Raw genomic sequence first — 15,699 nt, 5'->3', positions numbered from 1 at the left:
TCACAAATAGATTAAAAGGTTTCACAAATTGGAGACTGTGTTTTTATGAATCTTCGGGGTCTGTAGGCTAGTCTAGTCCAAATTTGAGAAGTCTAAGTTATAGTAGTTTTTGATCAGGACCTGGTCTAATGAGGTCTAGGTATGTAACAAAAACGCGGAAATCTCCCCTTTAGTAGCATCTTCACAAATAAAATAAGTTCCACAAATACAATAGTGAGTGTCAAGCAAAGTTAATGTCATACCCAAAACGTCTAAAATGTTTTCACATGAAGAAGTGTCCCAAAAGAAGTGGACAAACAGTCGGACTGCACATTCGGTAAATTTCCGAATCGGATGCTAACTTCAGCGTCGTTCTGTAGTAGATGTATAGGTTTCGTCATTAAAAAAAAAAAAAAACTTTCTAAATATAGTATTATTCAGCAACTGAGCATGTTTTCAATGCATACAAACATTAAATTGCACACGGTAACAGGGATAGTACCTTAATATATGTACACTGAGTTACAAGAGACACGTGTTTTTCATGGATTTACATAACCATTAGATTTAATTCATTAAATTACACTTCGTCCCACACCGAGAAAACTCACTTGTAACAGCAGCCAAACAAGTACACATTTGAATACAATGACAAAATAACATAAGCATATGAAAATATAAGAAATAAATATAAAACATACTTACACCTAGCTTACGAGCTAGCTTACACCTTTACCTGTGGAATGTGCAGTGGCTTAGTATTATCGCACACATATAGTGTAGATAATACAATTTAAAAAACTGTATAATGGACGCTTAACTTCTACTATAAACTCAGTCAAACTTGAATAAAACGTTAATAAAACTAAGTCATTTTTAACTTTCGCTTGAGTCATTTCTTCTTCCGGTGACATGGACCGTCAGCGGGGTGACGTCAGAGGGCGTGTCCAACCAAAGGACAGAAGAGACTCCACAATGGGAGGTTCGTAGCTTTACTTAAAACACATTTATAAAAGAAACGACGCTTTTAATATTGTAGTTCGACTTCTGCTGAGCTTTAGCAGATATATTTCCCCACTTATCTCGACAAGAGAGAGTAGCACAAGGTTTTAGCGGTTGTCTCGCTTTTCACTGTTGAGGTTTCTGAAAGTTTCCCAACTGCATGTCTGAAGAAGGAGACCTTACTTTTGAATTTACTGTAAACAGACGAGTTAAAATGAACATTTTAGGGTGTTTTTGTCACTAACATCGCTACATGATCACATTCACCTGCTGTCATTTTAAATGTTTTGCTCAGAAGGTCGTCACGGTGTGAAGAAAAGCCCATTATAGGAACACATGAGAATGTTGTGTTTGTGTCTTTGTCCCTCTGGTAACATGGACAGACAGTTTTTATGAGCAGCTGGTGGAGGACAGCGCCTTCCTGCGGGCTGACTACAGACTGGACACGGAGCTGGTGGACAAAATCATCCTGCAGCTCAACAGAATCTACCCGCAGGTCCTCACTGACAAGGAGGCCACCCGAGTAAGTCTGCATCCAAAAAGTGGGAAATGACTCATCACAGTTTTTCACTGACTTCAAAAGTATTTCTTATATAATACTGATACTGACACTTACTGTATATACGTAATAGAGTAAGAAATATATCCAATTAAAGTTTATTTCTTAATATGTTTAAGACCAAGAAACAACATACGGAAAATAATAGTTAAAAGCAAAATAATGTTGAAGTAAATATCTATTCTATGGCACGTTTTAAAAACAACCTCAGCCAACCAAAGTGCTGCACAGAAAATGTGAATGACAAATAATAAATAAGCACTGAGATAAACAATAAAAGGTAGTAAAATAAGAATTGTGTGTGTGCAATAAACCCAAAGCATCTTTGCTCAACCAGAGCTGAAGGCCGGTGTGCAGACATGAGTCTTCAGAGGGTTCTTTAAATTCTTTGTTATAAAAATCATGAACAATCAAATACAAAGTGAACATACAGTACCCAAAAACAACAACAACACCTGCTTTCCTCTCTACTGTACTCAGTAGTAGAATAAAGTGGCTTGACATTAAATAAAAACTATTATATTTTCGTTAAACGAGCATATTTAAAGTTATACCTTCCAGGTTCCATTGTAAAAAGAAAACTGTCATTCAGTTCAATTAAATTTAATTCAAACTTCTGTTTCATATGACCTCAGATGTTCACAGTTTAAGACACAGTAACAGGTCACTGCACACGATCAACAGTCATAATGCAAATCATATATATCACTCACCGTAAATGAAATCATTTCTTAAATATTCCATCAAAGTTTCAAGCTCTTGTGTCAGTACACACACACACACAAGCATCTGGGGGAAAATAACCTCTTATAATCTGTTATTTTTATCCAGTTTCGAAACTTGGATGTGCCCACCAGTTTTCGAGTGGGTGAGCTGGTCACACATCTGCAGGGGAAAGGTGAGGAGGCATGCAGGGAGTTCTACAGGGCTCTGCACTTGCACGTGGAGGAGTTATACTACAGCCTTCCCACGCGGCTCCGCCTCAGAGGTTAGTCTCCAAAAATGTCTCATTGACAAGATTTCATGATACATATTTGGTTGCGCTTTAAAAACAAATTACACTGAAATCGGTTCTGCCTCCAGATTCTTTTGATCCACTTGCACATCCACCTGTCTACCAACAGAAGCACTCTCTGAATGAAAGAGGTAAGGAACGAGCGTGTTGTACGTACAATACCAAGATTTAAAATAGCAATGACTGACATTTCCTTTGTTACATATTTACCTTTTGTCCAGGTCCCCACTTCTTTCTGGGCTGCTTCAGTGTTGCTGTTGGAATGGCTTTACTGTATTACTTCAGTGGCAAGTTGCTTCTCAATTGATATTTCAAATGTGTTGATGTGCTGTGCATATTTTTGGATAGATAATATATATCACTTCATGCTGTTAATTTAATGTTAAAGTAACAGTATATTTTCTCTCTCTACAGAGGCTAAAGTGGCAGGAGGCAGTCGGGCTCTCGGGATGGCCGCTCTGGGTCTGAAGAAGAAAGCTCAGGAGGTTCTTATTTGGTACACGGAAGAAAGCCTCATGTCATAAGAAGTGATGCCGTCACACCAGGTGCTTCAGCAGGACTGCGCTGATGAATTATAATCATACCAAAGCCCAGTACATGATACGTTTCAGTGGGTTCAAAGCTCATTTTATACATTTTTATATTATTCAGTCACAATTGACAATTTTCGCTGTTTATACAAGTTAACAGAATAAATGCACTCCACTTAAATCAGGAATATGATTATTCGACATAGTAAGATAATTATTGTCAGGTCATGAAACTACTAAATGTTGACACTTGTGGAGATGTATACAAAACCTTTTTTTAGTGCATTTCCTTTCCACTTTATTGTGACTACTGGCTCACTGGGTTCTGTGTTCATTTTTGTTTGAATATGAGCAGACATATTTTCTACTTGAACATTACCACCATCTTGTGGACATAAGCGGAACTACAGCTACAAAGTGCCTTTTTCCTGGTTTAGTAAGAGCTCGACGCTCTACTGTTCAAATCAGTTTAAGTTTAAGTTATTTTTTGTATGACTTGTCAAAAAATATAGCAATTAACGTCTACGCCGTGACATTTTTTTCAGACGAACTCAATGTCCGCTTTTAAACCATGTGAACACGTCAACGGATAACGCCCCACTTTGTCGCAATGTATTGTGGGTATAAAACGACACAAATAAATTCAAATACAAACGTCAAAACCGTGGAATATTGAAGCTGGAAATGTTACACAACCGTTTGTGTGTTTGTGAGCACAAACATGCAACTGTTTTAAAAGAGATAACAAAAAAAAGCAACTACACCATGACAGAGACCGAGTTGTATAATTGAGTGTATTTATAGCGACGGGTGACGGTGCTACGGATGTGTTGTATGAAAGGAGAGAAGGTTAGCACTCCCCTTGACAAGGATGGAAGAGGTCACATGACCTTCAACACATATACGGTTAAGGCATTGCCACCTACTTCGTGGCATCTCTAACCAAGTTTTTTATGCATACTAATAATGTCAGATTTATAAACTAACACTTATTTAACTTTAACTGTTTCTTTCCGTCAAAGCAGGTCTGTTATTTACAGCAGCGTGTGCACTACTTTACAACAGGAAACTTGCCTGAAAGTTTTCCTCATGTCTGCGTTTCCTGTCGAATCAGCCCAAGAGGAAAACTTTTTCCTGTTGGCCGGTGATAGTATGTAACACACTGCTGAATACACAATGAACATAGGCCTGTGTCTGTGCACGCCTGTTTTAAGGAAACAAAGCAGTGCAAAAAATGTACCCTGAAATTAAACCAATAAAATGTTTGCAGTCTGTAAACTGTTTCATTAAAACAGTTTTGTTACCAAGTATTTCTAAGCAATGGAGGTCCATCTTTAGGTTTTCAATATAATGTAATATCGGGAACACCTAATATCATCTTTAATGGACGGGACAGTGAAGCATAAAAGGGGAATAGAACCCAGCTCTACCAACTGAGTTATCCGGCGCTCCTTTTTACAGCGTTTTTTTAAAAAAAAGGGAATTTTGATGGTGGTTATCAACATATTTATATATACATAAATGCAATAATATCTACTCATCGAGCTGCGCCTGAGAGTGTCATGTCCATTGTGGATTTTGTTAAATGCCTTACATTTACATCAGTGCCATCCTTTGTGAGATTTTTGTCCATGTACAATAAAAGAAATATATGCACGAAACAAGGCACAACTAACGTGTGTGTACATTTATTTATAAAAATGTATTTCAAATAATCCAGTGTGCAATCCAAGATCATTGAACAAAAGCTATGAAAAACACTTTGGTCCTATACAAAAATAATGTGATCAAAAAAATCATAAAAGAGACAGAAAGTATACAATATACATGATTCTTGCATGCATAAATATCAGTTTAAACATTACACGTCAGGCTTTGCATAGAGCTTAAAAACAACAACAAAAAACGTAAGGTTTAAGTTAGTAAGTTACTGTAAATCTGCCTCCATAATGAAGCCATTGTAATGCCGAGAGCAGCAGTTGAGCCAAAATGGCCGCTGTTTTACTCCATGTCAGAAATTACATTTGGATAAAGCTGTGGTGATTATATATATCTATATATGTATATACATAGATATATCTATATATCTATGTATATACATGTATATGTATATATATATATAACTCTTCTTCTAAAATTGTACACACAGACGAGAGTAACACTAACACATTTGTACAAAGTGATATTTCCTAATAACAATAAATGTTGGGTTTTTTCTTTCAGGAAACATTCACAGTGATTTTGACCGACACACACACACACACACACACACAGAATACTACTCCTGATATGTTAGTTTCCTAAGTGAAGGCAATCTTTTATTTGCATCAGTACCCTGAGCACGATATGAGGTAAGACGAGGGAGGATTGCCATGTGAAATAAAAACAACGTATTTGTTCGTAGCCGTGATAAGACACAAACGGGACCCCATTTAACACACACACACACACAGGTTCACTCGTGTTATCCCGAACCTTGACCTACATAAACAATGAATGCCTAGCTCTAACTTTAACCTAATCGTAGCCCTACACTTATCTAGTTCCTCGGATATTAGGTTCTGCCTCATTAGCACCAGCGTTTGGTCTCCAAAAGAAGACTACTGGTCCTGACAAGGTCAGAGTTTATACAAAAAGGTCATAAAGAGGTAACAAATACAAGCACACACACACACAGTGCAGAAAATGTCACCTGATCCTCGGAGTACGTTTGGTCTCTGGCAGATACGACTGCAGAATAGCAAATGCGCCTTTAATGTGGTGTCCATTTATACAAAATAAACGGCAGGTCCATCGATAGTAAGACGATGATGTGAAGACTTAGAGTTAGTTACTGTCGATGGGTCTCTGGACACCAAAGGCCGTGATGAAGACGTTGACCACAACTATGATGAAGACAAACGCCGTGGACAGGTTTTCCAGGATGTTCAGCTTGTAGTGCATGCTCTCATCGTTCAGGTTCCACTTCACTGTTAAAAGGGAAAAGACACACTTGAAACTTCCATGAGGTCATCACATGAGTCACTGGTACCAGAGGAACCTAGGGAGGAGGAGGAGCCTCTTATTCTGAAAAGGCTGGAGTTTTTATTCATACTGTACTTTAGCACGTGTAAAGCATTACTCATTACTAACAAGAGGACACGACCTTGGGATTATATTTCCACTGTGACATTTAGGGAAGATTATTGGCAGAAACTGATTTGAATAATAAAGCCGCAGTGTGCAACCTATGGTGATCTAGAGTAGTTAGAGCAGACTATGACCTGGACGACTGAGAACCTTTACGGACACCAGATTAGATTAGATATGAACTTTATGAATGCTTTTGGGAACCGAGACATTATTAAGTAACATTATTTATATCCTCAATCTGAAAGTAGGCTCCGTCAAGCAATACTATCAGACCAGACTGAGGGAAACGGCGTCATTTAACGAGACACGACAGACAACACACGAGGACATCCAGCAGCTTGTTTTTTTTTTTGTCCTGCTCTGTTTGTCTCAACAAGACGTCTCTGCATGAGAACAGACTGCAGGTGTTGATGAAACGGTCACAAGGGAGTGACACTTTTCTGTCACCCAGTCAGCTGACTGTTGTGATAAATGTACCCAAAAAATGTAACGGTTGGGGGCGGGGTTATTTTGAGACTATTCCTAACGTACCGTACCGAACCGTTCCCCTCACTGTATACATACCATGTGTGTGTATACACCATCGGCGCAGGGGCGGAGACAGGAAACCATTATCTCGTCAAACTGCCAAACAAGCAGCTTTTTTGAGCAGCAGAATTCACTTCTGCAAAAGCACGTGTTTTCAACTCGCCTGACTGCGGCAATGTTGCTGTTGCCACGCTTGTCTGTCTTCACATAAAACAAATCACTTCCTGTGTGCAGCGTGGGAATGTCGCCAGGCAACACAAGATCTAACCACTACACACTACGATACTGTTAGATTCATATGGAGCTCATAGGTTTAATCTGCATTTTCTGAACTCATTTGACAAATGTTTGAATTCAACAGAGATTTGTTTATTTCTTAAGTATGTTATTGCTTTATTGTTAGGTCTATTAGGTTTCTGATTATTATATATTATATATATACGATATGTATATGATGATATATATATAGTATATTTTATATAGAAACATGCTGAATACTAGTCGTAAGAGTGTTTACATCCTTTCTGGTATACAGAGGCCAATGTACTTCCCTGAAGTGCTGTGAACAGGGAGGGGTTAGCGTCGACACTAATCTGTTCAATGTGTCGGTGTGTGATTAAGTTCAAAGAAGCTCAAAGCAGATATATGCTTTTAACCCTTAGAACCCAGAGCATTTTGGCTAAGCATAGAGTATATACAGAGGCTATAGGAATGTGCAATATAGAGTGTCTTATATCCTTTTTCAGCACAACCTACAGGCAATCTAATGAAAAAAACTGTGAAATTTGGAGATAAGTCACAGTTTAAGAACTTATCATGACGTGAGCATACATCATATATATTTTAACTTGACTTAAAAGTGTCAGTCGATGTATTTTTCTACTTCAAAATCACTCTAATCTGGCAGATTATACCTCATCCGATCCTTTTTATTTGTTTGAATCACTTTAAATATGTCAGTACAACCCATAAAATGCTCATTTGCAATTGCCATAAAGTGATCGCAGCTCCTACCTTGTGATGTAAAGTTTTTATTTTGCCTCAGAATCATTTGATTTCAATCATGGGGCTAATATTTGACAGGTTATACCTCGTCTGCTCCTTTTTATTTGTTTGAATCACTTTAAATATGCCAGTACCACCCATAAAATGCTTGCACTTTTATTTTGCCTCCACGTTCCACACCAGCGCTGGGTCCGCTGGGTTCCCTCCCCATTACTATTACGCTCCCTGAAAGAACAAAGTGGCAAAGAGGGCGAATAACAACCCTGAGTGCACGTCCAGAAGTTACTCTGTAGGTCAACATACGTGACTCAGATTAGATTAGATAATCCAGTAGAAATCTGCTGAAATCGTGAGGAGCGAGGAGAGCAACTTTAAATGAGTAGCAGCTGAGAGTGGAGGCGACTTGGCAGGCATTTAAATCTTCCTGTTGGGCGTTTAATAAAAGCTAAGATTAGGGTACTTGGAAAAATGCTTGAGGTGGTTTGGGGTGGGTCAGTATTAGCTGGACTACCTCTACATCTCATGTGTTTAGGAAATGACTCTCACACTTACCTATGAAGATGAGCATAACACCCACCACTATTTGTAGGACGAGCGAGATGGTAATGAGAGTAATGAGGGGCACGTAGAAGCTGAAATCAGGCCCTTGCTGCAGCACAGCCTTCAGCTGTGAGGCATTAGCCATCAGTAGAGCCACGTCCAGCATGCTTTCTGCTGCACTCTTCTTATTGGCGTAATGGTTCATGTTCAAGGGTTCCCTTTGCTTCTTCTTCGGCCATCCTCGCAGTGACACCTGAACACAAGCATCAGTATGACAGAGAATGACTCAAAGGTGTGGTAACAACGTCAATAATCATTGATTTTATATACTGTATATAAAATATAGCATATATATACATATAGCTGTACTTTGCCTACTAAAGCTCATCAGGAAATCAGAGTGTATTAAGTGACCACCAGGGGGAGAAAAACAATGCCTTTTGACTGGAAATGTGTGGGAAAGATCTGGGAAAAGAGCGCTGACTTGATAACTCATTTTCAAAGATAATAATGGTCTGAATCGCCAGTTTATGGCCTTCTTCAATGGAACATGATGTCCATTATATAAATTAGGAAAATAGATTATTAATTCAAATCATGGCACAAATGAGTGGGATTTTTTTCCGACAGCACAAACCGCCGCGTAATTGCGGTAATGCAAACGTACCGTCTGCTGTACGCTCAGCGTTAAAGGGTTAATTAACAAATTGAGGTGGTCTAAAGTTAACAGTTCCTGGCCAGTTCCACTCGCCGGGATAATGGTGGAGAAAGCTACGCTAAGAGATGCTCGATCCACGTTCAATACGTAGACTTTATGCACTTTGTTCTCCAGGTTGTGAAGAAACAGAGAAATCCAGCACTTTCTCATCCCTACTGCTGCTATTATATGTAACTGCAGTGTAATAAGTATGTTGTCCCTGTCTTTTGACATGTGGGGATTTTTTCAGTGTGTCGGCACAAACTTGGAATTTTGTCAACAGAGCAAAAAGTCCAACAATGTTTGACACATGTTGTGTTGAAGCAGTTTGGTTTTTAGAATCACTTCCTGAAATAAAAACTTACCACATGATAAGATCAGAATTCTCATTGTGAAAACAAAAATAAGGCCCATAAATAACAGTCAAGTAAAAGTGACCAGTGGCTAAACTCAAAAGGGGACGTCCCTGTTTGAATAAGAGGGTTTACTGACGCCAGTGGAAAAAGTGACATTTGCCGTATGACATAATAGATGTGAAAGCACACACTATAATAAAACTCATAAACATTGCAATGATTATTAAACATTGAATATTATTTCTTAAATACATCAAATAAAATAAGGATTATAACGCTGTGAGGAAAGTTAAAGAGGGCAGGGCTTTGTGTAGCACTGATGACCCACGTGTGAAGTGGTGAATCTTTCCAGGAAGAGGTCATGTCAAGAACCAACATCCTTCCCTTTTTTGGAAGAACAATAATAGAAGTATGTGGTACGTCGTTTGAATCACAACATCCCAAATATTACATCATGGGCGACGTCAACGCTTAGACCCCCTGTTTCTATTTATTATTATGAGTGAAGTTCAGTTCAGTACTCGGGGTCTCATCACGGCGGAGCGTCACTTAAGCAGCACAACAAAGACCTCCTTGTGTCCACGTCGGCCACATCACACACCGAGCTTCCACTCAGCCTTCTGCTCTGAAAATCTGCCAGGCCACAAACGGAAGAGATCGCACACCTGTGGTCGACCAGCAGGTTAAACACTCGCATTTACATCCAGCAGTTCCAGTTCTTTTTTATTATTATTATTATTATTACAGCTTCATTTTCAGTTTTTAGAAGCTCAATGTTCTCCCTGAGTAGTGAACTTCATAAAGTTTTGTTTCCCTTTTTGTGTGTTTCGTTCTCTTATCCTCTGTTAAATGACATGCTGTACTTTTTTAAAAAGATTATATTATTAACCAATTACTAAATGAATCGTCAACTATTTTGATAATGGATTAACGGGTTTGAAGCTTTTTTCATGATTAAAACAGGATTTCTGATTGTTTCACCTTCTTAAATGTGAACAGTTTCTGGTTTCTTTGCTCCATATAACAAATAAATCATTAAAAATACCCGATTATGAAATACATATACGTTGTTATTAATAATAGGGATATCACAGAGTCTGATACAGACAGTATGTAAACAGCTGTAAATAACACATTAGTGCAAAGTCATTTCAAAGACATAATTAATTAATAATAACAAAGATAGTTACACAGAAAAAGAAGAAATAAACAGTCCTAACATGACTCAGCTAAAATGCTTTTGTTGACTTTTATTTACATTTTTTTCTGTGCATTGTGAAGCATGTGACATGGCGGATTTTTGGATTGTATCAGATTTGACATTTTTATCTGGGTTAATAACTTCTATTACTACATTAAGCAGCATTTATTGCTATGTAAAAATGTATTTTACTTCTCCCATTTTAAGTACTCTGGTTATAACTACTTATAAATCACTACCTATTTTAAGTTTTATTGGCGCTCTAACCTATTAACAGTATAAAATGTTAGCATCCACCTGCTGCCAGCTGACATGGGGCGAAAGGCGGGCTCTGGATAGGGTATGTGATCTGTAGTATAGAAAAAAACAAACTAACAAGTGGTACTTCCCACTACTTCTTTAGTTCCTAGTTCCTGTGGTGAAAACACAGATGATAACCCAGCCAGGTGTTTGATAACAGGTAACTGATTATTTATTAACTTATTTTGTCATTAGAATACATTTGTCTCTTCACTAAAATGCTGTGTTCAGTCATTTTAAATGATTAACTTAACATTTCATGCTAAGTCTAATTTAATAACCTATTTTGTAGTTTACTTGCACCCAAACTCAAACCTAGACCAGACCATTCCCATGATGTCATCTAACAAGTCTTTAGTTATTATTTATGGATGAGAGAATCTGAAATTACAGACTGTGTGTTTACGTTTTAGAGAGGATTTTTTTTTCTGTCTTTTCTGATTTTTAATTACATTAAAACAGACATTACAATTTGTTTAAAAAAAATGATTTCATCTATTTTATGATGGATTTCTATGATAACCATAATACAATAGAATTGTATGTATGAGCTCCATGAGCACAGACTTAAAAATGAAGTTTTTAAATGTTAATACAGACATTCCTGAATGTTTTAACATTACATTTGAATTTTAACCCACTAACCATGGCCCCGATCCGGGTCACAGGTTGACCTGACCCACGGGTAAAGGAGGAAGAGGAGGAGGAGGAGGGTAAACTCCAAATGATTGCTCACTGCACCCACACAATGATCCTCAGTCAGTGAATAAATCCTGTCATCATGTGTAACCCGAGCTTTAGAATGTAACAGCAGACCGAGAGAGTCTCCTCACAACACAAACACCACATAACTGTGCATTAGCTGAAATTAGAGGTGAGTTAAAGCTCAAGCAGTTACATTACAGTTTGTATAACATACCATCATATTAACGGTGTGTGTGTGTGTGTGAATGGATGATGGGAAAGGGTTTTCTCTCCCTGTGAGAGACCGTGAGAAGTCACCCTGAGCTCAGCGTGTCTGTGGCTGGTATTAGCGGAGCTTATTAACCGTGACTGAACAGAAAACGCCGTATTCTTGTCGCTAAATAACGGGTACCGGCGCCGTCTTACCTCCGCCTCGCCGTTTCGGTCAGCATCACTGTTCATCTCCAAGTTGTCCGTGGCCATTTTGTCACTCAGGGCGCCGTTAGTCGTCATGTACGTTGTGGGGAAAGTGGACGGTCTCGCCGGCGGCGGCAGGCACTGAGTGTTTATGGTGAAGTGCTGTGACGACAGGAGAGAAGACAGTTACAGCTCCAGACTACCGCCCCTCCAACATGGGGGCGGCTGTCCTTCCCCACACACTGACCGAGCACTGAAGTGGTACACACCGCATCAGTGGGGTCTCTACTGTCATTAATAATGCGTTCACTTAAAACTACACCAAAACCATCTACTTCCCACAGTTAGATGTTAAATATCTGCAGTTACTCCCTTCACTGCGGCTGCAGTCCCAGGCGATGATTAACAGACTGGAGTCAACGTGACTATCTGCTGCCACCATGCGTATTAGGGCGATACTGCACGTTACAGGCAAGGGAATTCAGGCAGAGGTGGAAATAATACTAAACTATTCTACTCAAAATTAAAATTGAATGATTAAGCTTTAAGTAAGTACAAAATAAATAAATAAATAAATAAAGTTAATTAAAGCTAATTTGAAGCATACTTTCAATATTTCAAGATTATATTTGACATTTTGTTCACAGTTAAAATAGGAATTTAAACTAGATATTTATGCGCAGGCTGCAGGCAGTATAAAACAGGTGGTAATAAACAAAAACAATGTAAATAAGAGAGTTAAATTCTATAAAATACAATAAAATAAAATACAGTTGTATGCTCTGCAGCATTTGTGGGGGTTATAGTCCACGTGTTATAGTTACAGTATACTGCACTCAGAAACATAATCATGTAAATAAATAAATAAAAACTGCACAACAGTATTGGGCAGGCTGCACAACTATACAATGGGAATACAATAACTTATCCATTATTACAAAGGAAAAGAGAGATAAACAAACATCTAGCAAAAAAACAAAAGACGGAAACGAAAAGAAAAAAATAAAATCAGTGAAGCTGAGAATTTCTAATGAGAAATAACTGATCACAGTAACTGTTCATTGCAGCCTAAAAAGAGTATATCATTTAATAAAAGGTTGTGGAAAATAGCTACAGCAGAACTGCAGTTTTCTGGCAGTTTGTTTCACATGTGTGGAGCAAAAATACGGAACACTGCCTCTGCATGTTTAGTTTTGACTCTGGGAACAGAGAGAAAATCTGTCCCAGAAGACTGGATAGAGCAGCAGGTCAGGACATTTTTAACCAACACCAGCAGGCAAACAACAATTTGATGTAGCACAACAAAACAAATTGCTTGTAATAATTCATTGGTTCTTGTAACGTGAGAAATATTGTTGTTATTGTAAGGTTATACTTACCTTTATGAAAAGCCCCAAGTTTAAACATCTCATTTGATAATATGAGATGATTCATCCACATTAAAGATGATCATTTTTTATCATATTTGCTCTTCCAACAAGCTACAGTTACTACACATGTGTTATTATTATTCTTGAAGCTCGATCCAAATGCAGTATTGACTTTTTAACACATGTGGGACCACACAGTGGGAGCCAGTGAATAGGAGGGCCAGTCGTCCAGACACCAGTTTATTGTCACATTCATGGTGTCTCAGTTTAAACTGACACTCCCAGCCCTGAGCCCACCCACTAACTGGTTCCTATTATTTTCACCATTTCCCTGGTAACCGTGCTTCTATTCAATTTAAAACTGTTTCTTCTGGTTTATCTTTGTGGAAAGAAAGACTTTTGAGGCCCATATATGGTCCTGCCATTATACGCTCACTTCAAATAAGTAAAAGCAATAAAAAATTCTCTTTGAATTAGACAGCGTTTAAAATGTTTGTGCTAATGGCACAGAGTTGTACAAAAAGGGACACACATGCTTCACTTGCGTCACATTTTCGAGACCAACACTAAGAAGATACAAAAAAATTAAATTAGGATGGAGAAATATAATGTGTATATTTTATATTATAAACTCTATTTTTGTCAGAAGTTAACTGAACTTCAGTGTCAATAGAACACATGTTTGGCTCCAGCATGTTTGCATGATAACAGAAAACTAGTAAAAAATAAAAACACCAAAAATGATACAGAATCAAGACAAAAGTCCTGATTTGACGGGGAAAACTTTTATATAATAATTAAGAACTGAGGTTATTTAGTCATTTTAATGCCTACGACAAACACAGGCGTGGGACATAATTTGGTCTTGTCATCATCTAATCTGTGTACATGTGATAAATGAAGCAAATGTATTCACACTTGAATTATTAGGATCCTCTGTCTTTTGATTCTTAAGTAAGAAGCAAGAAGACGATTCCTCCTTTCAGAAAACCTCTGCTTTGGTAAGGCACGGCAGCTTCATTTGCATAGCACTTTTCGTACACAAGGAGAACTCCATGTGCTTTACATATAAACAAAATAACATTTTACATTTGGAAACATTAAAAATGTACAATTTGAACAAAACCCAATCACAAGATAAAAAGTACATAACAATGAAAAGAGAGAAAGAAATCAAAAAGTTAGACTAAAATGGAGCAATTAAAATTAAAACATTTAAAACCTGTGTGCAGCATAACAACGAAATGCTGCGCCGCCATGCTGGAACCTGAGGATGGTTCCAGCATGCTCAGGTTCCCATGTGAACTCAGAATTTAGAGACTCTAAAACTAGAGTAAAACAAAACAAAGTTTAAACAAACACTAGAGTTAATAAATGACTTGCTTGGTTAGTCTTAAAACAAATCCATCTGTCACTATCACTTACAAGCACATGGTCTGGTGGTGCTGCCATTGTGTTCATGTAGTCGTCTTGTTGTTGTTCTTTTACTTCTTCTTCTCATTTTTGTGGGATTGCAAGAATAATGTCAGAGTGCATACTGCCAGTGTCAGAGTACGTGTCAGATGTCAATCAAAGGTCGTGAGGTCATGTGTCCGCACAGTAATGAATTACATTTACTCGTGTTAGTGTAATTGAGTAGGTTTTTTGTGTAGTTCAGTCATTTTCAGTCACTTCAGTCAATCATTTTTAAAATGTGTACTTTTACTTGTACTTTTTTAAATTAAATTAAATTAAATTAAATTAAATTAAATTAAATTAAATTAAAAATTCAGGCACCTGAAACATTGGCAGTGAAGGATGAGGACAGATAATTTGGCGCTAATTAAGGAGAACATTAAAGCATTTGTGACCTTTGACCCATTTTGACTGATACATTATGTGTTTATATATTTTATTTTGTCAGCACTTTAATTTGTAAAGGTTTGCCTTTAATTAAAAACAATTAATATGAGATTTGTGTCCCCTTGTCCTTTTTGCACGACACAAGAAAAAAACCCAACCTTGTTAAAAAAGTAACTAATTAACTTTTACTCTGAGTACAAGTTACTTTTTTTTTTACTTTAACTTTAGTAAATTTTTAGACCAGTACTTTTGCTTGTACTTAAGTAAAATTCTATCAAAAATAATGGTACTAGTAGAATATTTCAGTACTCTTTCCACCCCTGTGTGTGTCCGCCCACAAACTGTCACACGTCGTGTTTTCACGCACAAGAACAATTAGCTTTTTGTTTCTCAGTTTAGCAGTGTTTAGAACTCATGTCACCCACCAACATTAAAGCCTGTACTGCACACAGGAAGTGCTTTGTCTTATGTAAAGGCAGACGGAAGAAAACAGCAACATGCGCTAAAGCTGCGAACAGGCTGCAGTTTGACCGAAAACACAA

The 15,699-nt window shown here is 37.7% G+C and overlaps 2 protein-coding genes and 1 non-coding gene across 6 annotated transcripts in view; 2 read left to right on the top strand and 1 right to left on the bottom strand.

The window, feature by feature from the left end:
• Positions 1–840: 840 nt before the first annotated feature.
• card19 (caspase recruitment domain family, member 19) lies at positions 841–4,753 on the top strand. The gene is made up of 6 exons (XM_044023452.1): positions 841–961; positions 1,365–1,504; positions 2,372–2,528; positions 2,624–2,686; positions 2,777–2,842; positions 2,970–4,753. Exons 1-6 carry the CDS (start codon positions 892–894, stop codon positions 3,077–3,079), a joined length of 606 nt encoding a protein of 201 aa, XP_043879387.1. The 5' UTR covers positions 841–891; the 3' UTR covers positions 3,080–4,753.
• LOC122768898 lies at positions 3,913–4,039 on the top strand. The gene has a single exon (XR_006360393.1). It is a non-coding gene; the product is annotated as a U6atac minor spliceosomal RNA (small nuclear RNA).
• Positions 4,754–4,757: 4 nt separating the features above from the next.
• Positions 4,758–15,699, bottom strand: part of ninj1 (ninjurin 1) — a 21,244-nt gene continuing 10,302 nt past the window's right edge. For 2 of the 4 annotated variants that reach the window (XM_044023456.1, XM_044023454.1), the window contains exons 2-4: positions 11,955–12,107; positions 8,303–8,543; positions 4,758–6,054 (exon numbers count right to left, since the gene is read on the bottom strand). In XM_044023456.1, coding sequence (XP_043879391.1) covers positions 5,912–6,054; positions 8,303–8,543; positions 11,955–12,041 — 471 coding nt within the window. In that variant the 5' untranslated portion in view covers positions 12,042–12,107 and the 3' untranslated portion in view covers positions 4,758–5,911. Of the gene's footprint in view, positions 6,055–8,302; positions 8,544–11,954; positions 12,108–13,324; positions 13,517–14,582; positions 14,618–15,699 lie in introns of those variants that run through there. The other 2 variants (XM_044023455.1, XM_044023453.1) reach the window with 2 other exon arrangements.

Source organism: Solea senegalensis, linkage group LG4 (genome assembly GCF_019176455.1).
Source record: "Solea senegalensis isolate Sse05_10M linkage group LG4, IFAPA_SoseM_1, whole genome shotgun sequence".
NCBI classification, from domain to species: Eukaryota; Metazoa; Chordata; class Actinopteri; order Pleuronectiformes; family Soleidae; genus Solea; species Solea senegalensis.
Note: the sequence above shows the minus strand (reverse complement) of the source record. Positions and strands in the feature narration are given on the sequence as shown.